The 25658-nt window shown below is 34.7% G+C and overlaps 1 protein-coding gene across 1 annotated transcript in view; it reads right to left on the reverse strand.

Annotated features, from left to right (window-relative positions):
• Positions 1 to 25658, reverse strand: part of LOC107453408 (uncharacterized) — a 52436-nt gene that overhangs the window by 11797 nt on the left and 14981 nt on the right. The window contains exon 3 of the mRNA XM_087156750.1: positions 3483 to 3803. Within this exon, the coding sequence (XP_087012876.1) occupies positions 3483 to 3803 (321 nt within the window). The remainder of the gene's footprint in view (positions 1 to 3482; positions 3804 to 25658) is intronic.

The raw sequence follows: 25658 nt of genomic DNA on the forward strand, positions 1-25658 counted from the left end.
ATGACCTTCTTCAAATTCATAGCATGTTCAATCTCAGTGATATTATTAATGAATATAACTGGAACTTTCTAGTACATATTAACCTTAACAACAATTATATTCTTTTCAATGACCACCTTTTTCAACAAATTAATGGTATTCCCATGGGAAATAATTTCAGTACTAACATCTGCAATATTTTTCTTTTTCTACAAGAATATAGATTTGTAAAATCACATGTTAATCTTCCAATTGATTCTCTCTTTCTCAGATTCATTGATGATCTATTAGTTATTAATTTTAATGATTTCGATATTCTAGCAAAACATATTTATCCAAATGAATTAATTCTTAATAAAACAAATAATAGTAATTCTTCAGCAAATTTTTTAGATTTGACTCTTAATATTAATGCAGATAAAAATATTACATTTAAACTTTTTGACAAAAGAAATGAATTTAAATTTCCAGTTAAAAAATGCATAGATTTCAACTCTAACTTAGCCAATAAGGTTTTTTCTAATATTATTGCCAATCAAATTCATAGATTTTACAGGAATAATTCTAACTATAACGAGTTTTTATTAGATACTGATATATATAAAAACGATTTAATTAATAGCCATTTTCCTAGTTCATTTCTTAATTTCTATTTTAAAAAAATCTTAAAAAACTTGGTACATTAATTTTTAATTTTTATTTAATTTTTCTGTTTTAAGAATAAGCTCTGATTTTTTCAAGGTAGGAACTAACTATGATAAACTATTCCTAAAGCCACTGGACGGAATAGTTTGGATGTATGACCTTTTATACTGGATTAGTTAAATATTTTTTAGTTACTTTTTAATATTTGTAGCCTCTTAAAATTAATTTAATTTTAATTGTCCAGTATAATAAACAGTTTATTTATTTATTTATTTATTTATTTATTTATTTAATTATTTTTATTTTTGTATAAGTGGAATGGGCTCTGGTTCGTAAAGAACCACCCCAAATGAATGCAGGTGATACGTGTATACTTTAAAATTATGTAAGGTTGTATGAATGAAGAATAAAACCTATAAACGGTTTTCTATTCCTGTATGCAGGCTCTGATTTTTAAATAAGTCACCCTATGAAAGATGGATATGTGTATTCTGTAAAATTATGTTAGATTTTATGAATGAAGGATAAGTCTATAAACGGCTTTCTATCCTGACAGACTGACTTTTAAATTAATTTCCCTATTAATGATTTTTTTTTAAGACTGCATTTTTATTATTATTTCAATTTTATTACCTTTTTACTAATTGTTTCTCATAGATGGCAGCACTAATATTTTACCTAAACATTTTTTTCTTCTTCTTCGATCAAATGTTTTTTTAATTTTATTATATTCGATTCAAGCTATAAGCAATATTTTACATCTTCGCGATTTTTGTTAACTGTTTTATTATTGTACTTCTAAACCTAAACCGCGTTTTAATTCACGCCGGTAAGTTTGATTTCCTTTTACATTTTTCTTTTATTTCATGATGTTTACAACATTAGGTTTTTGCGATATCGACACATATAAAGAATAATTTTTATCTTAGGATAATTATTCTTTATTCAGAAATATCGCATTATTTATGGCAATTAGATGTGTCTTGACAACGACTATTTGCCTTTACCATTCTTGTTTCTCTACCATTTAAATTTTTATTTTTATTTTATTCATGTTTTTCATGTTAATTTGTGTTTATATATATATATATATATATATATATATATATATATATATATATATATATATATATATATATATATATATATATATATATATATATATATATATATATATATATATATAGATAGATATATATATACTGGTATGCAATTAATCTTTTGCGCAACTTTTTTATGGTTTTAGTGTTATTCATAATTTTTCTGATAAAAACAAAATGTTTTGTTTTATTTTTAAAATAAATATTTATATTTTTACATGCTGCACAATTTGGAATTCTAGTTTGCCTGCCATGCGATAATAATTTATTTCAAACAATGCATACAATTAAAATTTTAGTGAGTTAAGATAACATAATAAAAGAATTTAAATTTAAATAACAAATTTTGGTTTTGTTATTTGTCACTTAATTTTATTTAAAAAAAAGCATACGAAATTCCATATAAGAGCATACTATCTACCTGCTTGAAATATTGATAGTTCTCGACTTAATTAACATTTTATATTAAAAAATTAATGTTCAAAAAAATAATTATTCACTCTTTATTTCTAGAAATCAAAATAAAATACCTATAATAATAATAATAAATAGCTACTCCTTTGACAATCTTATAACAATTATTTAATAATAGGGCCTATTATTAATAATATAACCTATAATAACCTAGTTAATATTTTTCTCAATAATAAGTGTACAGTAATAAATATAAAACTTCCTACATAAATATGAATATCCATACAATTTTTCCTACATAATAAAAAAAGTACTCTTCGACTTATAAATTTTATTTAAAAACGTAATTTTTAAAAGATAATTTTATTTTTTATCCAAAAAACTATGTATGAAATGTACTTTTATATCTTTTTAAGTCTGTACAACTAAAATATATAATTAAATTCGCTTGAAATTATTAAAAAAACATTATTTTAACGCATCATTATAAGTTATAGAGCGAAAATAAAATGCGATTTGTTTGTAAACATTGGAGTGAAAAAAATGCGCCAAATCCGATGCGCGTGCTCATCAAAAAAGGAGTAAAAATATCAGAATATTTATATCAATATGAAATTTAATTGTAATGAAAATACCTATAAATGTTAATTACATTATAATCTATTAATTTGAATAAAAATATAAAAAAATAATAGCTATTTTGCTAGTTAAAAACCAATTAAATTCATTTCATAACCTGACATGCTAACATAAAAATTGCAAATAAATGCTTGTAAGTGAGTATAAAAGTATAAAAATATTATTTGTGAAATGTGAAATGTCCTCCTTGAATGAATTTTTCGTCTCACCCGTATGCACAGCAGTATACTACCATTTTTTTAAAATTTTATAGTGCAAAACGCATCTCATCAATCCACCTCTAGTAAAAGACTGGGGATAGGGTTTACTGGAGGAAAAGTCGTCCAGGAATCACGTGACGATGTTCTTTGCAACGAGGGATGGGGGACTGGTTCTCTCTACCTAAATTACTCCTCTAAGGTCCCTACGCAGACTGATCCAAGTGGTCCGATCGTCCATGTAAACTAACCGTTTAAGTACCTTGTTTGAATCTGCTTTTACCGTTGAATAACCACTCGCTAGTCGTGCGTGAAAAAATAGTTGCATTGTCATGTAATATTTTTCTAGCGTGCTTATTTCTTACCGGATTTCTGCAGGTATGCATTAAGGAGGTCATTACATTGTAGACATCAAGTAAAAATATATGCCTTCGTTTCAATTAACTTATTTGTCATAAACAACTAAAAAAAATTTAGAAACAGAAAGTAAATGAAAAACAGACTTTACTCTTGACAGTTATCTCTTTGTCGAAATGTCCCCATTTGTAATGAACATGATTTGCAACCTGGTAAGAAGGCATCCGTCCAACGATGTCCACCCTTATCCACTTGAGGCCCGGTTCTTCGAATCGATACTGGACTGAAGAGCGGTCGTTCGTGAATCTCTCCTCTCCTATGCTCCAGGAGTACGCGAATTCAGAGTCCAGCAGCACTTGAGGTGGAAAGAATACTTCCAGTGAGAGGCTAGCCTCCCAACCTGTTCCAATGTATTCCTGACCACTCTTGTCCTTCACCGAACCCAGAACATTTATAGTACCTGGTATGTATTCTGTTGAAAAGAAGCCATAAGTGCTTTTTGAGCAGGGTTACATTCTATTGCGCATAGACAAGTCAATTTTTTTTTATTAAAAATATACAATAAATCGAAACCATTCACAACAATTTTATTGCGAAAAAAAGAATACTATGGTGTTTTTATAGATAGAAAGTCAACAACTCATAGTTGAAACAGCTGTTTTCACAAGTACGAAATCTGAAGGGGGATGAGCAAACATAGATATCCTGATGCAAATACACAGTCCAGTCACATTAATGTGACCATCTGTCAAAAGCCAGAATAACCACCTTTGGCTGAGCGGACCGCTACGAAACGTGCAGGAAGAAAGTCAATTAGGCTTCTGAAAGTGTTCACTGGGATGTTGAGCCATGCCGACTCCAATGCCGTGGCCAGCTGCGCTAGATTACGTGGTTGAAGATCTATGGCCCGAACAACCCGATTGAGGTGGTCCCACAGATTCTCGATTGGGTTCAAATCCGTTGAGTTTGCTGGCCTGGGGAGTACGGTAAATTCAACCTGGTGCTCTTCAAACCACGCACATGCACTGCGAGCTGTATGACACCTCGCATTGTCCTGGTGGTAGATGCCATAATTCTGAGGAAAAATCATTTGCATGTAGGGGTGGAAATGTCCGCAAGGACAGATATGTACATGTACTGATCCATCGTGCCTTCCACAATGATTAGTGCACCCAGTGAATGCCAGGAAAACATTCCCCAAACCATAACGCTCCCTCTTCCAGCCCGCAGCCTACCGGCAATTGTTGCAGGGTGTTTGCTTTCAAACGTTTTACGCCGTATGCGCCAACGTCCATCTGTCCCATGGAGCATAAAATGTGATTCACCGGAAAAAGCCACCTGTTGCCACTCTGTGGACGTCTAGTTGCGGTACTGGAGGGCAAATTCCAGCCTTTGTCACCGATGAACAGCAGTCAGCATAGGTGCATTAACCAGGCGTCTGCTGCGGAGGCCCATGCGCAACAACGTTCGCTGAACAGTTGTTGAGGATACACTTTTGGTAGCCCCTTAGTTCATCTGGACGGTCAGTTGCTCAACAGTTGCACGTCTATTCGTCTGAACGCATTTCCGCAGCCTTCGTTTGCCTCTGCCATCTTTGGCCCGTGGTGCACCACATGTGCCACGCCGTTTGTTTTGTATAGTGCCATTTTGCCATGCACGGTATACTTTTACCACGGCGGCACGCGAACAGTTCACAAAACCAGTCGTTTCCGAAATGCTTCCACCCTTGGCCCGAAAGCCAATAATCATGCCCTTTTGGACGTCGGATAAATCGCTACATTTCTGCATTGCGACAACGATTGAAATGCTTTTCGATGACCTAGGACATCCAATATATACACTACACTGTAATGTGCTGCCACCTGCACTCTGTGAGTGGTTATTTCACGTTGACGTCGAAAGTAGGTGGTGGTCACATTAATGTGACTGGACTGTGTATATTTCCTATTATGGTTGACTATAAGGTGATGACTATATATAATTGACAATATATGACTATATTGACCAAAATGACAGTCACCTCGCAACGAGGTAGACAATTTGGATGATAGAGATGACTTGATGTTGGGGTTTCAGTTTACTAAAAAGATCGTTATTCACAAACCGTTCAAGATAAAGGAACAAAATAACGTTATTACAGTTTGAAAATAGGCTTTAAAAAAATTGCGTCAAAGTTTTCTCGCCATAGGTTCATGAGATTACATCAGTTTCCTTAACAGATTGTCGAAGAGAAAACATGAAAAGAATTACTCGTTTTCATTTTCTAATTATTGATGCCTTACAATGGAACAGAAAACCGATGCCACCTTTCCCCCCAATCATAGCTCATGAATTGGGGAAAGAAAAAAATAGTTCCTAATTAGTTAAATAATTAAGAAAAGATTTGAATTAATTTAATTGTAGTTTTTCTTTTTCCCAAATATGAAATCTTGAAGTCAGGTGAGTTTCAGACATCATTTTGAGCTTTTTGAGGAAAATAGCTAGATCTGTCAAAAATTAAAAACTGATTTACCTTAATACCATATTAAATTTGAAACTTGTTTTGGATTTCAATTAGTGTTAAATTGTGTTAAACGGGTTGTAATGCAAAATCTGAGAAGACTGATCACCTTTTCTGATTATAAAAGCAATTTGTCCTTGCACATTTTTCCTGAAATCCGGGTTAATAATTGCAATAAAAATACCAAATAAAAGTATAAATAAATATAAAGAATTAGAGAGAAAAAGAAAAGAAAAAAATTATAGAAGGCAAATTTTGGACATAAGAAAAAAATAAATAAAAATTTTTTGTGGATATTTTGATATTAAAGTGATAAATATGAAAGGTAAATAATACATAAAGTGAAATAAAGACAATACTGAAGTCTTGGTCTTCAGAATAACAACCACTGTGTCATTTTTTGTTCAAACAAGGTAAACAATGCTCAAATCTAATTTCAGATTAAATTTTTCCTGTAAAACTGGTTTTTGTATTTTGTGTTTTACATTTTAAATTACACATTTCTAACAAATGTTTATAAATTTTTATCATCACGATTGAAGAGTTAACCTAAATTGTGTTATGAAGAATACTTCTTATAGTTATAAAACTGCAATGTGATCTTTAAACAAAAGACTTTTGATACTGAAAAAAACTGTTAAATCAAAAAAAAAAAAAAAAAAAAAAAAGAAACTGTAGAAAATGAAAATTTTAAATTTGCTACTACAGATTTTTGATTGTGTTAAAATTTTTACAATGAGAACATATGTAAATGTTTTATAATTTATATTACTTTTATATATTGTGAACATTACAAATTTGATATTTTTCATTTTAATTGTGTTTCTATCAGAGGGAAGATTTTGTAAAGACATAATCTTTAAAATTTTTGGATTGTACCTAAACATTATTGGCGAGGGGGATGTAACATTAAAAGCTTCTTGTAATCTTTTTATGTTATCCTAAGTATTATTCTAATCGAAATACTTTCTCACACTTTTAAAAGCCACATCCTGTTCTTTAATCTATTTTTGGCTCAAGTATGCATTTAATTAAGAGCAGGACATTTTTGCCTTTGCTCTGTGTGGGAAACGCTCGATCTATTTTATAAACCAATAGCAACTACTAAGATTTCCCTCTTTTCCTAAATTAAGAGATTTTACGGATTTTACTTTGCAAGATTTTCCCTAACATATAACCAAGGAGCGCAACTATTCATGTGCACTTTTACTCACTCTCATGACTGCTCTTGTCTAATAATTAATAAATAAATTTTGTACCCTCCTTCCCGACTTATGACCTGTTTTAATCCTTCCACTCGGCAACGACGTTATATATATATATATATATATATATATATATATATATATATATATATATATATATATATATATATATATATATATATATATATATATATATATATATATATATATATATGAATAGGGTGAAAAAACAAGCATCAACACATCAGCACTGAACAACACAACAAAATCGTGCACAAAACAAACGTCGGCACAAAGGATAAAGCTAAAATAATCCCTATGTTTGCTACCTTTCTCGGGGGCTTTACTTTTTAGATTTAGCAAAACACATAATTAGTAGTTCATACCATCGAAATAAAGATTATCTGTATCATCTGACATAATGCTGTTGTTCGAGGCAATTCATGGTTTTTAAAATTTACCACAATCAAGCTACTATCTCCTGTGCTTATATGTTCGAGGGGCCCTAAACAAATCTGTCATAGAAATGTACAGTATTGGTGCAACTGTAATCAACAAATTTACTCATAAAATATTTTGTTTCTATGTTATAGTATATTTCGTACTTTTTAAAGCTGCATCAATTACCATTAAGTACCTAATACTAAAAGTAATAATCATTAACGTCAATAACAATATTGCCATGAATGCAGACATCAGAAGATCTTACGCTGAAAACAAAAGATTGAAATGTTGGAACTTTGCTTCCAGCTAGACTCGAGATCATCTGACTCTAAACTTTGGAAACTTGTTAAGAGCCTCAATAAGGAACAACAACAACGTGAAAAATGTAACACCATTGTTGACGAAAATGGTAATCTTGCACAAGGCGACAAATCGGCTGCTAACGTATTAGATTTATTTTGTCAGGATACAAGCACCTTGAATTTTTCCAAAGAGAGTTCAAAGGTAAAAAATAAGGCCATAAACGTTTTACATTGATGTCGCACATCTTCAACAAGAAACCCTATCTTCACAAGTAACTTTAATTTGCGCGAATCGATGTGTGCAATGAGTGAAGCAAATCTTAACAAGTCCCCGGTACCGGACGGCATCCATGGTCAAATGCTAAGACATCTGGGAAAGAAGTTTATGAGTAGATTCCTAGACATCATAAATCAATCCTGGTTCCCAATGAGTGGAAAAGAGCAATCATCACTCCGATCAGAAAACCCAACAAAGAAGCCAGCTCTCCCGATAGCTATAGGCCAATCGCACTCACCAGCACTGCTTGCAAGATTATGGAAAGGATGATTTTAAGTCGACTCATCTTTTAGTCATAACTTACTTCCGATAGTCATAACTTACTCCCGAAGGAACAATACGGCTTTAGGACAGGACACATTACTACTGATCAAGTACTATTCTTTGGACAGCGAATACGTGATGCCCACAATCACCTGCCCACGAAACATACTGCAGCTGTCTTTCTGGACTTGACTAAGGCATTTGATAGAGTTTGGAAACAAAAACTTATTGTCAAACTCTTTACTTTCTTCAAAATTGATGGATTTGCCTTGCAATAGATTAAAGATTTCTTGAAATTCAGACTTTTTAACGTCAAATTCAACAATGTTTCATCTGACACCTTTACTTCCATCCTTGGGCAGGGATCCGTCCTGAGTCCAACTCTGTTTTCTTTGTTTCTGGTCGGAATTGTGAGGGTCATTTCGAAGCGATGTGAGGTAGGACTATTCGCTGACGACATTGTCTTATGGTGCTCTGATTCAGATGTCAGCAATATCGAAAATCACCTTAATCTAACTTTAATTCAAGAGTTTGCAAAGTGCAACAAATTGACCTTTAATCATTCCAAATCATCTGTTAGTTTCTTCACTACTAACAAACGACTCTACAGATTTCAAGCCAATATACTCCTGAATGGCCAAACTCTACTTGTTGAAAAACACTCCAGTTACTTGGGCTTCACTCTAGATCCTGAACTCACCAACAATAAGAATATAAACAACTTAGTGTTGAAAAGTAGAAGGAGACTTAAAATCTTAAAGTAAATGCTGGACGAGATTGGGGAGCTGACGCTACCACCTTAAGAGCCACATATCTTGTTCTCATCAGACCAATCCTGGAATATGGAGCACCTGTCTATAGTTGTGAATCTGCTTCAAATCTCCAACGTCTTGAACGAGTCCAGCTTTCTGCTGCTCGCATTATTACTGGACTCAGAAACAGTTGTCCAAATGACATTGTCTTGTTTGAGGCCGACCTCCAGCCTCTAGGTCTCAGAAGAAATTATCTGTTAACTATATACTTTAATAAACTCTCTAGCCTTGGACACCAAAACAGAACAGCAGATTATCTACAAAGGTGGAGCAGCAACCAAAGACTAAAGAAGAATAGCCAACTTAGCCAGGCCGTAGTTAACAACGTTCTTGCTGGAAATGTTGAGGATTGCCTTAATAAACAATTCATTGACCCAACTGAAGGACTTCCTGGTGTTTATTTCCATCAACACCTTTCATCACAAATTAACAAGAAATTGGATCACCGGGTAATGCTTTAGCAACTTGCTTTGGAGGTTATAAATACCATACCCAAACACTCAATACTGGTGTACAAAGACGGAAGCAAGACGGGCACATCATCATCTGGCAGCGGTGTCTACATTAAATCAAGTAATTACTTCTTTAACATCTCCGAAAGGAATCCTGATTACTGCTCGGTTTTTAGAAGTGAGCTCATTGCTATTGATACTGCCCTGGATTCTCTTCTTACACTACAGGATCAAAATAACATCTGGATACTCTCTGACAGTCTCAGTTCCATACAGTACTTATCGCATTGGAGGAAGGTGAGAGACAAAACAGGAGCTTCAATCCTGCGCAAACTTAAAATCCTCTCAAGATTGCGTGAAGTCCACCTCCAATGGATGCCTTCTCACGTTGGGGTTCTGGGCAATGATATCGCCGACATTCTGGCTACCCTTTGGAAAATTTGCCATAGGATTGCCATAAAAAATGCCATAGGATATTCCTATGGGGTTTTTGCCTATGGTAAAATTTTGCCATAAACGTATGGCAAAAATTTGCAGTACATGCATTGCAAAATTTTGCCATAGGCAAAACCCCACAGGAATATCCTATGGCATTTTTTATGTGGCAAAATTTTGCCATACGCATAAGGCAAAAATTTACCATAGGTAAAAGCCCACAGGAATATCCTATGGCATTTTTTTACATGGCAAATTTTTGCCATCAAACTAAGATGAGCTACAGCTTATGAAGAAATATTTTGCCATAGGCCATGGTACACCTTTGCCATACAGCTATTGCAACATTTGTCGTTGATATTTTACCATACTTTAAAAAATAGTTACTTACAAGAATCTTTCGCAATGGATGCAAAACTTAATGATTGTAGAAAAAATATATATCCAGAAAGCTTCTTTTTTTTTTTTAAATTTCTTTGATAAACTCCCCTTGTTTTACTTGCAGAATCCTTTTTGAATGCTGTTCTTATTCAAATAAATTTTAAACGGTTAGTACTAACCATTAGAAAATGGGTCCGGTGGTCGGAGCGAGTGGGGAAAATATTGGTTATGTTGATTAGAAACAAAATATATTGAGTACAGGTAACCAATATTTGTTAAAGCTGTAAAAAACAAGAAAATGGAAAGTGGGTCCATAGGTAAGACCGAGTATTGTTTATTTGTATCTCGCCCCGCCCTATTTAAGGGCATGCGAGAGTAGATACATACAACATACATAAAACTTACACAAAACATCAGAAATTATATCAACAGCAAGAAGAAAAAGAATAAAACACAAGCGAACAACAGTTAAAAACATGACCCCAAATCCAGCCAACACATTGAAAATCGCAAAGATCATAATTAAAAGAGTAAAAACAATATATACATAAAAGTGAATAAAACATCCATATCGTGCGTGGTAAAAGCAATGCATAAAAGTAAAAGATTACATAAGGAACAAACTGGAATAAAATTTACAGTTGAAACATGACCCAAAACCAAGTCAAACATGAATAAAACCGATCATACAAAAGGAATAAGTAAAAGTGAAATATTACATTAAGAACAAATTGGTAAAAAAACTAGCAGTTAAAAACATGACTCAAAACCAAGTCACACAGGTATAAAACCAATCAAATTAACAATAAACGCACATAAAAAAGCTTGAGACACCCAATTTGGAGTGCGGGGTTCCGAATCCTTAAGTGTCACCACCCAAAATATCTTCAAGTGTCTTTTTTATGATACATTTAATAATACCCCTGCAGGTCGAATTAGCAAAACATTGAATTTGATTGAAATTTTTAAAATGTTCTCCACGGAGTGTTCGGAAGCGTGGACAGTATAAAATTAAATGATCAATGCTTTGAATTTCTCCACAATAATTGCAATCAAGGGCTCTATTAAAAAATCTATTCTGATACTCACCGAACACTCCATGGCCCGTAAGAAATTGATTAAAATAAAAATTCGCCTGAAGTCTACTAATATTAGGATCCTTAATAAACTTATACGTTTGTCTGCCTTTCTCGGAATCCCGCCACTCCTGTTTCCAACGCATGAGATTATAGCCTTTGACCAATGTTTTGACTTGGGCGGTGGAGCTCGGGACCTCAATGTCAACATTGCCGAGACTGATGGCGTTTTTAGCAACTCGATCCGCCTCCTCGTTGCCTTCAATACCAATGTGGGCTTTTACCCATCCGAGAAGAATATTATTTTTCCAGATTTGTTTGGTGTTTTCTACCAATTCGGAATCAGGTTTAGGATTTTTTAAAGCTTGCAACGAGGAGAGCGAATCAGAGTAAATAGTTGCATTGGGATATTGGTTATTTGCAAGCCATTGTAAAGCAGTGTTAATCGCCATCATCTCGGCCTTGTAAACACTGCAGTTATTGCTCAGTCTGATGGAGGTTGCCAGAATGAGTTTTCCATCTCTCCTGACTATCATTCCCATTCCTGTTCTATGTTCAGAGGTATTATTCATAGCATCGGCAACCTCCATCCGCGAGCCGTCCGTAAAAATCTCAATTCCCTTGTTAGTTGGGGTCAATCCACCAAAGGGGACGGATTTATAAAGAGAAGGGTGAATATTAATAACTGGTTTCTCGAGTATCGTTGCTCTTAGAATTTCTTGAATATTACGGTCGTATTCCTCAATTCTGTAATTCCATCTTAACCTCTTTATACAAGTATCCTCAATAATTCTTAAATGAATGGGTTTCACCCCCGCCAGTATCTGGAGGGCCTCAGTGCTAGTTGTTGAATAGGCTCTTGTAATCACTATTAAGGATGTTCTTTGAATGGCATTAATTTTATCGTTAATTCTAGTAGTGTTACGATACCAGACACTGGCGGCATAAAGTATGATTCTCTCCGTTGCTCTCTGGTAGATAATCTTTAAAATTTTTGGTTTCAGGCCCCAAGTTGCCCTGGCCACCCTCTTAATCAAATTATTAAATTTACCAACTCTCTCCTTGACGTGATTCAAGTGAGCTATCCAAGTCAATCCTGGGTCAAAGAGAATTCCTAGATATTTAAGAACTTGCACCTGCTTAATAGATTGTGTATGCTGATAACTCATCTTAATATTTGGTAACCTCCTTATTGTCTTCTTGGTTTTTGGAAAGGTTATACATTGTGTTTTGTTATCACTAAATTTAAGATTATTATTATGAGCCCAGGATGACAGTTCGGAGAGACAGAAGGTGGCCAATTGGTCAAAGCGATAAAGAATTGGATGTCTCAATAACAACAATATATCATCCGCAAAAGCAATAATACGGCAATCTTCAACTTTCACATCATTAAACTGGCTAAAATTGATTCCATAAAAAAAGCTAAAAATTGAATTAACATAAATCAACCAAAGCACCGGGCCAAGTGACGAGCCCTGAGGAACTCCCATATTAATATTTCGTTTGAAGATATCATTGCCCTCTTCATCTCTATAGATAACCTCTCTATCCTTTAAAAAATCAAATATCACTCTAACTAGATTATCGGGCAATTCCAATTTGTTAAGCTCATTTTTTAAAGTTTTCCAATTTGCGTTATTAAAAGCGTTGTCAATGTCCAGAGCCACCCCGATGGTATGTTTCTTCTCTTTCTTTGCTTCCTCCACAAAAGATACGGCCTCATAGATAGCATCGTCAGTTCCTCTTCCAGTGCGGAATCCAAATTGGCCAGGGTCAAGAAGCTTTCTGCTTTCCAAATGATAAGACAGTCTCTTTGTTAACATCTTATCCATAATTTTTCCCCAGACGGGAAGCAGGGAGATTGGTCTATAAGAAGCCGGTAAACTTTTATCCCTATCTGGTTTTGGGATCAGGGCGACTCTGGCACATTTCCAAGATGCTGGAAAAATATTCAATAGGAGGCAAATATTAAAAATGGCCAATAACCAAGCCCTATTTATAATAAAAATTTCACGAAAAATTTCATTAGGTAGTCCGTCAGGACCCGGCGCTTTGTTGCATTTAAAATCATTGACAATCGCCTCTAGTTCAGAATCAGTGAACGGTGGGTCATCAAAACCCCTCAATAAAGGATTCCCAGGGTCATAGTTGGTGTTAGGGAAGTGGTACGACATGATGACCTGTATCGTTTCCTCAAAGCTTGAAGTTGGAATACCTATCTCATTTATAACCGGTTTGTGACTCTCCGCCCTCAGATCTTCCCCCTTTGCGATTCTGTAAGGTGCAGAAAATGCCCCGTTTTCATTTACTTTGTCTAGGAAGAGTTTTAAATTAGTTATTTTGGCCTTTCTAATATTTTTTTTATAGATCGACAGCTGCCTTTTGAATTCAATTCTAAATTTCACCCGCTCTTGGTCATCCACTGTCCGTTGGTATCGTCTTCGTAGCGCTCTTACATGCCGACGCATTTGGCCCAGAGCCGGATGCCACCATGAGGAATGCAGACGCCTTCCCGCAACTGACTTTAGTTTACTTGCGTTACATGCATTCACAACATCCTCTGTTATTCTCACAATACTGTTTTCCACTTGTTCTGGTGTCTCAATGAGACTGAGGTCGTGCATTTCTATGATATCTCGTAGTTTCATCCTGAGGGCTAGCCAGTCTAGTCTTTCAAATTTAATGTTACATTGTCTAGTTTTCTGAATGATCTCGCTCCTATCGATCCCCACAGTAATGAGTGCATGGTCGGAACAAGAAATGTTGTCATGGACCTCATATTGCGCCAGTTCCTTAATATTGGTGACAAAAAGATCCACCCAACTCTGGCCCAGGATAGAGTTAAATGTTGGCAGTCCATTAGGATCATTAACGACATCAAGATCATGTTGTGCGAAAAAGTCCAGAAGAATCTCTCCCCTGGCATTTGTAGTGGGACCCCAAGCTCTTGACTTTGCGTTAAAGTCTCCAGCAACAATAACTTTTTTGTCAGAGTGTTTGGTCAAGAGTGCTCCCAGGGTCAAAAGATTCCCCGTAATATCCTCATTTGGAGAAAGGTATACTGATATGAATATTATCTCCTCTCTATTCAAGTTAAAGGTGACTGCAACAATGTCACGTTCATTCATAACGTTAAACAGGTTATTTACCCCTTGCGCAGTTAAAATTGCTGCTCTTGGTTTTATACTCTTATAATGGATTTTCCACTTAACAGGAAAGCCGACAATATTGTTCCTTCCGTCAAAATAGGGCTCACTTAGGCTGATTACTTGCAAATTCAGATCTATGATATCCTCATCAAGCTGGTGGTGAGCCACGATAGAGTGATGCAGGTTAATATGGCCGATTCTAAAATTATTATTTGGACTATAACCCATAATCAGTTCTTCGTGATTCTCTCTGTTGTGCTCTGTAATATTGATTACATACTCTATCGAACGGTGAGTGATTTACATCCAGTTCCAGTCTGTATTTCTGGTTTGCCTTGTTACAGTGAGTACAAAATAGGTCCTCCCTACAGTCCTTATCAGTATGTTCCTCTGATGAACAATTTCTGCATATTTTATTTGACTTGCAGAATTTTGCTATGTGTCCAACCGAGGCACACTTGAAGCATTGTCTCACATTTAGGGATTCCTCGAAACCATACCTCTTCCATCTGATGTTTAACTTGTTCCTATACCTTAACCTATTGTATGCCGTCGGCGTTATTTCCAAGATCCAGTTCCTCTTCCCACCTTTGGGTTTATGTGATGTCTTGATCTTTATTACCTCTCCTTCCAATTCAAAATTCTGGCTAGTCAAGCACTCAATTATTTCCTGTCCTTCCATCTCCTCCTCCACGTTGAAAACAATAATAGTTGGATGTTTTAATTTAGGTGGTTCTACGGTGAATTTTTCTGTTAGACCATGTCTTCTCATTTCATCACTCAATACCTTAAGGTCCTCTGCATTATCCGTTTGAATCAACACTCCGCCATGACTTATATTAGTGATTCGCTTAATCCCTATCTTCATGCTAGCTGGGTTAAGTTCATGAACTATTTCAGATCTTGTTCTATCCGACGTTCCTCCCTCCTCTATAGGTTTTACTATAACGATGTGTTCCTTACTCTGGCTATTTGTCACAAGCGGTCTTCTCCAGCTTTTCTTTACTATTTCCGCATATGACCTACTGGCCATTGCGTTGCTTCTACTGTTGTCCTCAATGATGGGATCTATAACGGTTTCATTCAATTCCTGGTAATTATCTAACTTGGCCTTTAGTAGTGCTATTTGTGTGTCTTGTGTAGCCACAAGTGCTACCATCTCCGCCAAAATGTTCATAACAAAGTCCTTGTCAGCCTTATTCATTCTGCAACCATCCTTAAGTAGAACCGAATGAATCTTATTTTGTATATCCAGTGCTGGTGTGATTGTGGGGCTGAACATTGAATCCCCAAGGTCTGGGTCCCCCAAATGCTGTTCTCCATCATCGGTCATCATTCGTGAACAATCCGATCAACAGATTGTCACCATGCCAACCACCCCCAATATTAAAATTAAAAGGGACTTACAAATAAAACCCACTTAAAATAATCACAATATAATCGGCAAAGTTAAAATGCGACAAGGTAAAATAGATAAAATAAGCTAAAAAGCAAGAAGCTAAAACCAACTTACCAATAAAAGGCCAAAATGATAAGATCAAAAACACAAGCTAAAAGATTAAGTACAAAACCCTAAAAAGTTATATAAAAACACTAATAGCGTAATATACACATACATTAAAATCAAATTAAAGCAAAGGCTAAACAGATCTTAAAAATAAGAATTTAAAAATCATCTAAAATATTGAAGTCCAGATGTAAAAAGATCTGAAAAAATTTAAGTACAAGTCCAAAAACTCATTAAAAGTTAAAGTCCAAGTATTCAAAATAATCGAAAAATATTGCCAAGTCCAAAATGTAAACAAACCAAAATAATCGGAAATATTACTAAGTCCAAAATGTAAACACACCCAAAACACCAGAGTATTAGCCAGTATTGCAAAGTCAAAGCAATAATATAATAATGCAGTAGATTAAATTAAAATATGCAGAGAATCACACACTACCGTAAATTAATTAGGCCATAATCACATCCATCAGGGCTGCACTAGTTGATAAATCCAATCAGAAATACGCTACACTTTGTAATTAGCAACAAGTCACTCGATGTATATCAAGATGCAGGTAGAACACAAAAATCCGCAGCAAATCCTAGCAATCGCAATAAGCGACTTTCGTACTCGTAGTAAAACACAAATCCACGAGAGACAACAGCAATCCTATCAAATTATGTGTTTATTTACCTTGCTGCTCTATACGGCCGCCATTGCCGCCATCTTCCCGATAGTTGCAAGTCAGCAGAGATTTACAATTTCTTACCCAAAGAACACAACAGCATCACAAAACTATCACTAGAATCGTAGTAAGACGATAAGAAACGTTAAAAACACAAATTCACAGTTTAAAATCAATAGAATACCTTATTTTATACACTATCGAAATCTAAGCAGAAAAACACAACCAACGTCAGGTAAGACCGAGTATAAAAAACATTAATTTGATTTATTGGTATCATAATTAGTATTTAGATAAGCGTATCAGATATTAGAGGAACCTAAAAGAAAGCGAAGTAAAATAATGACCCGATGGTCGGAACGAGTATGAAAATTTTTTAAATTTTGATACGTGATACTAAGCTAAAAATTAAACAGACTACTAAAACAATAAAATACTATGAAATCTCAAAAGATAAAGTGTGGGGCCGGCGGTCGAAGCGAAATTAGTTTAAAATAGACCAAACGGGACAAAAGCCGAATATGTAACGGTGCAACCAGTGGTGGCATGTGAACAAAATTTTGTCTACAAAAAAGATGGTATTAGACTATGAAAAGCTAAGAATAGAAAACAGGCTAAATTAGTTGATCCCCTACTAGTGAGGGATATAAAACTCAGAAAATTTATGTTGAGTTGTGTTAAGCACAGTTAGAAAAGAGAACGCAATATAGAAACATTGGTAAATACAAAACATGTTTAAGACATGATTAAAATTGGTAAAATTAATAATTGCTATTGACACTTGGTCAGGGATAGTAAATAAAAATTAATTGGGTATAGGGAATCGCTATGACGAAAAAGTTGTAAACTTAAGGAAAGATTAAATTGTTAAAAGCATTTTTGGTAACAGCAGCAGATGATATGGCCAGGTACTGTCCCGTTGATGACATTGAAGCAAAACAATTGTCAACCAGTAATCCAGCAAATCTAGTTAAGTGATGACCCTAAGCTATGTATAAATATGTAACAGAACATTGTACAAATATATGTGGATACTTAAGAAATTTTAGTTGTAAGATAGTAAAACACAGAGACATGATAAAAAACAATTTAATGGCAAGCAAAAATTAAACATAAAATAAAAATATAAAGCCCTAACATATGTAAGATAATGTAAGAAAGCATTGCAAGAACCTAAGTGGAATTAAAATAAAAAACTAATGAGAATGTAAACACTGACTTTGATATTGATACATAACAGCAATAAAATGAAATTGTCACCGAACAATTTAAAAGAATTAAAAAATTTTAATTATTAAAGAAATGATGGATCTGCCTTGATGATAAGCACTTAACTGCGTTTCTCATCATGAAGATTGTTTACAAATTGCTATGGGGAATAGAGCACCATTAATAATGGAAAAGTGATGTGAATTTAAAAAAATTATATAAAATCAGAGGGAGGGGGATAAAATAAAAAAAAGATGTCGTTTAATCAGAAACAGTTGGGAGAAGGAAATATAAAAAATTTAGATAAAAACATAAACAGCAAGATATTAATTAAAGTGTAAAAAGTCAGCGCTAACAAATGGCAAAATTTAACATAGCGAAAACCTATACCCAATCGCGACATATTTTGAAAAGATACAGATAATAAAAGTACCAGACCGCCGGAATTTAAAAACTTAATAAATTCAGATAGATAATCGCATAGGCGTTTGCAATAAAATATTTTTGACCAAGAATGAGATTGAAAAAATATTAAAATAAGTAGCCAAAGTTAGCGAAAGATTCCACTTGTAGTGGATGACACGTTAATATGGCGGTCTGATACTCTAAGCCTAAATCAATGGAACATCGGATTTCAAACACTCAAAAATGGAAAAATTGGCCACCCGGAGGCCGGAAAAGACTCACCAGGAATGCCTTGTGGGATTACATGTTGAATTTAATTAACTTCGGGGTGAAGAAATGGATATTTCTTTCTTTTAGAAGATGTTTTTGAGGACTCCATAGGAGTTGTTTCGTTGGTGGGGATTTAGATAAACTTTTCCCTATGGTATACTGCCACACAAATCTTTATGATTACCATTGGCCTATGGTATATTGCCATACAAATTTCTATGATTGCCATAGGCCAATGGTGACGTGCCATACAAATCCTTATGGGTACCATTGGCCTATGGTATACTGCCATACAAATCTTTATGGTTACCATTGGCCTATGGTATACTGCCATATAAATTTCTATGGCAGCCATAGGCTTATGGGGTTTTGCCATACAAATCTCTATGGTAACCATAGGCGAATGGTATATTGCCATACAAATTTCTATGGTAGCCATAGGTTGCAATAATCTTCTCTATGGCGAATTTTCCTAAGGGTAAGGAGGGGACAGAAGAAACTTTGATAGGTCCAAATTCACTCACCTTCATTGAACTGGCATCGAAAAAGAAAAAAGAAGACCTTGTTTCCTGGCTCGTACCCCCCAAGCATAACTGGTACCAGAGCACACGTACAGGAGGTGCACCCAACATTCGGTGCAACCGCAAGGAACAGACGGCACTTACCAGGCTTATCAGCGGCCACCTTAAGTCCCTTTCTTTCGAGGGTAGTATTAAAATCTATCCAAACTTCCCCAGGTGCCACAATATGCAGGCTTCTCCTCAACATATCCTGGACTGTCTTGGTCTGGACAAAGGGGACATTCTGAATAACCCACTTTTGGTGGTCGACTTCCTCCGTGTCATGAGTTTCATGGACATTGTTTAGCCCTGCTAACTTTGGGGATAAAGAAGGAGAAGGAGGAGTATTAAGAACGAGACGAGAGAAGACTGCTTACGATTTGGAATTCTTATGACATGGAGGGAACCTAAAAAACCACATTGATGATTGTTATTTTTGAACCTGCCATGTTCGTGGGCATAGCCGAAAAAAAGACAAATATCTTATCCTGATCACATTCCATCTGCCATACGCCCAGCTCTTCAAGGGCATGATGTTCCTGTGCCTTTTCCTCCAACTGAATTGCCAGCCATCTCTTCTGAGTCTTCAGACGCGGAACATCCAGAAGTTCAAGGTTCCGACATCGAATATAAGTCATTTGACACCGGTTCACCTCAGCCCTTTTCTCAGGTTGAACTAAATGATCTGACTAGAGATCTGGGCCTTTCGAGAGAGACAGTTGAATAATTGTTTGTCTCCAGACTGAAAGAAAAACAAATTGGCCAAGGGAACATCTTTTTATTGCTACAGGAATCAAGAAAAAGAATTTATTAAGTACTTTGATGAAGAGGAGAACTTGGTCTATTGTTTTGATATTCCTGGATTGATGAGCAAATTTAAAGTCATCTGCGATAAAGATGAGTGGAGGCTGTTTATAGATTCATCTAAAAGAAGACTCAAAGCTGTCCTTCTTCATCATGGGAGCCAGTATGCATCTGTACCAGTTAGACACTCGGTATATATAAAAGAATGCTAAGAAAACCTGACTCTCGTCTTGGACAAAATAAAATATATCGACCACAGTTAGACCATTTGTAATGATATGAAAGTTATATCCATGCTTCTTGTTCAACAAGGTGGATTTGCAAAGTTGTAATGCGTCATTTGTGAGTGGGACAGCCGTGACAAGATTCAACATTGTGTCAAAAAAGAATAGCCGAGAAGGCAAAATCTTGATCCAGGCTCCAAGAATGTAATTGGAAACAACTTAGTTGATTCAAAAAGTATTGCTATCCCCTCTAAATATAAAATTAGGTGTAATGAAGCTGTTTGTCAAGGCTGTTCTAAAAGAAGGCGATTGTTTCAAATACATGTGATAAAAGTTTCTAGGTTTATCCCAAGCTAAGTTGAAAGAGGTAAACTTTGATGGTCCAGATATCCGCAAACTCATCAAGGATGAAGATTTTGAAATCAACATGACAACAACGAAAAATGAACCGTCGGTTGCCTTCAAAGATGTCGACAGTAAATTTCTGGATAACTACAAGGATCCTAACTGTAAAGAAATTGTAATGGAAATGCCGGACAAATTTAAGACTTTGGATTGCTCCATGAGAGTCAAAATGCATTTCCTTCACTCACATGTGGACTTTTCCCTCGAAAATGCAGGAGCAGTCAGTGAAGAACAAGGTGAAATGTTCCATCAAGATATCAAAGATATGGAGAGCAAATATCAACGAAGACGGGACAAGAACATGCCCACCAACTACTGTTAGATGTTAACTTGAGATAGGTCTGAGATTAAGCATAAAAGAAGATCATCAAAAATAAGTTTCAGAGGAAAACGAGTATGTACTTATGAAGAAACTGTTTTCTTTTGTTTTGTTTATTGCTTCAAACTTTCATGTGCAGATAGACAATATTTGCTATACTTGGTCAATCGTCAATTTTACGTATGTTACCTGTAAATTAAAATGGTATGATGGTGATTTCCTTCTGGAAACTAATGTAAAAAGCTTAAATTCAAGGAATTTATTCTTTTTCTCTCGACCAGAGCTAACTTGTGAGATCTGGCAAAAGTATTTTTTATCATTTAAATCTATGAAAAATATGCCGGTAGCTCAAAAATTAGTTTACCTTCACAAGATTTAATTTCACATGGATTGAAATGAATAAAGACGACAGTTACCAGATAGAACATGCATAATTGTTTGAGAAAATTCCTTTTAAAATAGGATTTTAGTGAAAACATCGATATCGATTTTAAACTTCTGTTTGCGAAAATTGCAACACCATGAAGGAATCGTCATAATTGAATGAAATTTAATACGCAGTTGAGTGGTAGTAGTACAAATAAATTATTAAACTTTCAAAGCAAACAAACAATAACAAGCGATCGAAATCAGTATTTTGAGTAGCCACCACGCTCCGCAATAAGTGGTGCTACACGACGTGGCATGGAGTCAAGCAAACTTTGAATGTCTGTCTGAGGAAGAGAATTCCATACTGTTTGCATGCGTACCCAAAGTTCGCCTGTAGAAGCAACAGGACGAGGATCACGAGCGAGACGCCGACCAACGAAATCCCACACATGTTCAATCGGCAACATATCCAGGGAATAATCCGGCCAAGGAAGAAGTTGTACTTATCACTGTGCAAGGAAGGGTTGAACAGTCCTAGCAATATGAGGGCGGGCATTGTCCTGTTGAAATACAGCACCTGGCAAGGCTTGAAGGAAGGGAACAGCTTGGGGCTGTAGAACTTCACTGATGTAGCGGTTGCTGTTCAGATTACCCACAATTCGTAGCAATTGAGATCGTCCATGATATGCTATGGCACCCCAGACCATAACTCCGGGTGTTCGTCCACTGCGGCGTTCGATAACGCACTCCGGAAGATGGCGTTCACCGGCATAGCGTCTGACACGAAGGCGGCCATCACGGTACCACAAATTGAAGCGAGATTCGTCAGAAAACACGACACGCTGCCAATCAGCACGCCAGTCCCTATGCTGGTCGGCCCATTGAAGCTGCAGGCGGCGTGAGGGGGGTCCTGTTTAGAGTGAGGGGGGATCCTGCATAAAGGAGTCCTTCCGCGCAGTCCACGCTGCAGCAGACGTCTACGAATTGATAAAGCACGCAATGAAACACCTGTAGCTATTGGCCATCGTGCTGCCAGTTGTCGAGAGAGAAAGAGCCGTGCGGTCCGTTAGCGCAACGCCGAACATATGTCTATCATCGCGAGCTGACGTGACATTTCGGGGTCCACTCCCGGATTTCCGAGTTGTCCGACACTCGTCCATCCACTGCTTTCAAACACGCATCACTGTGCTGCTGTTACGCTGCACACGAGCGGCTACTGCACGATGCTTGCACGATGAATCCAGCTTCAGGAAGGTCGATGATTCTCCCCCGTTTAAACTCCGTAAGTTGTTGAAATCTCGCTCTCTTTCGTCAAATAGGCATAAGTAATGACTAAGCTAACGTTTACCACTAGCAGTTAACCACCGATAACCATGCTCGCTTGGCTACAGCCGTCTATTTATTCGTATCCATCCGCCGTTCAGAGGGCGCTGCTCAGCATACGCATGCGCTACGGGTCTGAAATTCTAATCATTTGCATATCATGCTCTAGTTTGCATTTCCTGAAAATTTCAGCTCACTCGCGTAAGTCCTTCATGGGGTTGCAATTTTCACAAACATGAGTTTACAAAAAATCCTGATGTGATGGTGAAAAATGAAGGTCATTTTCGGAATCAGGGCATCAAATAACATATTAGTCAATAATAACTTCTCTTGTAATTTTCAAAAACTTCAATTTCGCAGGCTTGTGTAGTTTTCTTTAGAACAATGGGAACCGCTAAGTCAATTAAATACTGCTATTTTTTAAACTCATCTGAATAAAAAATATAGTTAAAAATATTTTTAACCTTACTCCGTCGTTTGTTTACAATTGTATTTAAGTTTCAAGTTGAATGTCGTATTTTTAGAGCTTATCCATTTCTCAATACTAACTTGATTATTTGACAACACTAGAGGGGTTTAGCTCATGCGAATTTTCATACTTATCAATATATTTCGTAGCTTTTAAGAGGTGTGAGGTACTGTCAATAAATTATGAACGAAAACGAGTATTTTTAAACAGTCAAAGCCATAAAATACTGCAATTAACTTGTAACTTGCATCGATTACTTTGGTTGTTATTTTGGAAAAAATGCTGGAATTTGGTTAATTTAACTAAAATATTTATGGAGATATGATAATTTTTATAAAAAACAGTTTTTTTTTCTCCTAACAAACAAAATGTAAAAACAAACAAAATTGAAAAAATTTAACAAATGTTAAAATTTAAATACTAATTAATAATAAAATTATCATTTTTAGCATCGCGAAAGATATTAGCATTTAAGGTAGTTCTCTTATACTGCAATTGCGCAGAAAAAATTTAAAAACAAATTCATATTCTCGTAGTGAATAGTATTTAGTAACTAATGAAAAAATTCCGATTTGAATGTCTTGGAAGTTTAAAAGGTTTCTAGCAATTTTTTAAGCAAATTATGTACTTTTTAAAAGAAAGGTGTGAATAAGGGGTTTTTCATAAATTTTTATTTTGTACTATTAACCAATGTATTATTAAAATGATAACAGCATTGTGGGGTATCATCACCCATAAAAGTATAGTTTCTTTCACATGTTTTCTTTCCTTATGACATCATATTATGTGTACGGACGATTATTGTACGTTAATATTATTTGTTATTATATTTTGTCTCATGATACAAAATGAAATTTGTGTAAAACTTCTTATCATTTTGAGTTTTCTTTTAAAAAGTATAAAAACTACTTAGAAAATAGCTAGAAACATTTTAAAATTTCAAAACATTCGTATTGGATTTTTTCATTAGTTATCAAATACGATTCAGTACAAAATTATAAATCTATTTTTTTAAATTTTCCGCCCACGCGCACTGCAGGAAAACTAATTTAAATACTCATATCTTGAGCAAACCTTTGAGAACTTTTTTTCAAATTTAAAAATTTCTTTTTTGTAATTAATTAAAATTAAAATAAATTTATTAATTAATTTTCAATGATTTTAATTTTATTGTACGGTATTTTAATTTTATTGTATTTTCCATTTCCAAAATTAGAGCAAAAAATAAAAAACAAACTTAAAATATAAATAATAATTTTTTTATAAAAATGTCCCTATCTTCATAAATATTTAAGCTAGGTGATGAAAGGATTCGGAAGCTAGGATTAGCTAGGATTTGATGAAACGATTCGGAAATTTGATAGGTACAGTATTCAAAATAAAAATCGTTTTTTTTTCCTTCTGCTGGTTGGATTTTCAAAAGCAATCTTAATGATCCAAAAGGGTGACATTAATTATGCCAATTAATTTTGATCATCAAAATCCTAAAAATCACTTAAAAATTTTATTCGGGGAAGTCGCAATTTACAAAATATGCTCCTCATACTTTCGGGCGGAAAGTTGTCTAAAGTTTGGAATTTAACTGCTAATTTCACTTTCTTTGTATTAAAGCGTTTCTAGGAATCGAAAAATTATGATATTCATGAATCTAAAGATAATTCTTAGTAAAAATTAGTTTGTAATATTTAATTACGTCTTGTTATTCTCTTTAATAAATTCGAACAAATATCGAATTGTAAGGTTTGCAAATTTTTATATATAAACTATATATGTTTCAAATGACAAATTACAAAATTAAACGAAATAAATAGAATAATTTCTGGTTAAAAATAAGTAATATTTTTCAATTTGATTTTTCAAGAACTGTTCGAACAGTTACATTCAAACTTTTTGTTATTAAAAATTAATATAGTTTTGAAGAAGTGTTTATACGTTAAATTTCAATATAAAAGACAGTACAAAAGAAAATCGTAAAAGTGTTTTTAAAAATTGTTTTCTTGCATGGAATTTTCTTTATTTGAACCAAACTTGTAATTATGTAAAAATATTTACGATTTTCCTTTAAAAAAACCAGAGATATGGCAAAGTACTCAAAAAGGTAAATTATCAACATTAATAAACCCTAATTTTCGACCATTCTCATTTATCAATGGAGACCATATTTTAAAAATTCCTCATTTTAATAATTAAAAATCCAAATCCGTCAAAAAAGGCAAGTTTGTATAGAGAAAGTAGGATTCTGTAACTTTATTAATTAGCAAGATTGAAGTCCCTTTGAACCACTAAGATTGTTTGTAAAAATCCGATTCTTTAAAAAAAGTTATTCAGGGTGATATCTTTTACGTTCTGCTTACTGTAAATTGCTTCGATGCACACTAAGCATTTAATATAATCTTGCTCATCAGTATGGATGCAGTTTCAGGTTTCTGAGTGAATAGAAATAAAAAAACCAAGCCTTGACACATTAGCTGCATTTATTTGATTGATATTTTTGG

Source organism: Parasteatoda tepidariorum, chromosome 2 (genome assembly GCF_982258835.1).
Source record: "Parasteatoda tepidariorum strain Cologne lab strain chromosome 2, Ptep-v5.0, whole genome shotgun sequence".
NCBI classification, from domain to species: Eukaryota; Metazoa; Arthropoda; class Arachnida; order Araneae; family Theridiidae; genus Parasteatoda; species Parasteatoda tepidariorum.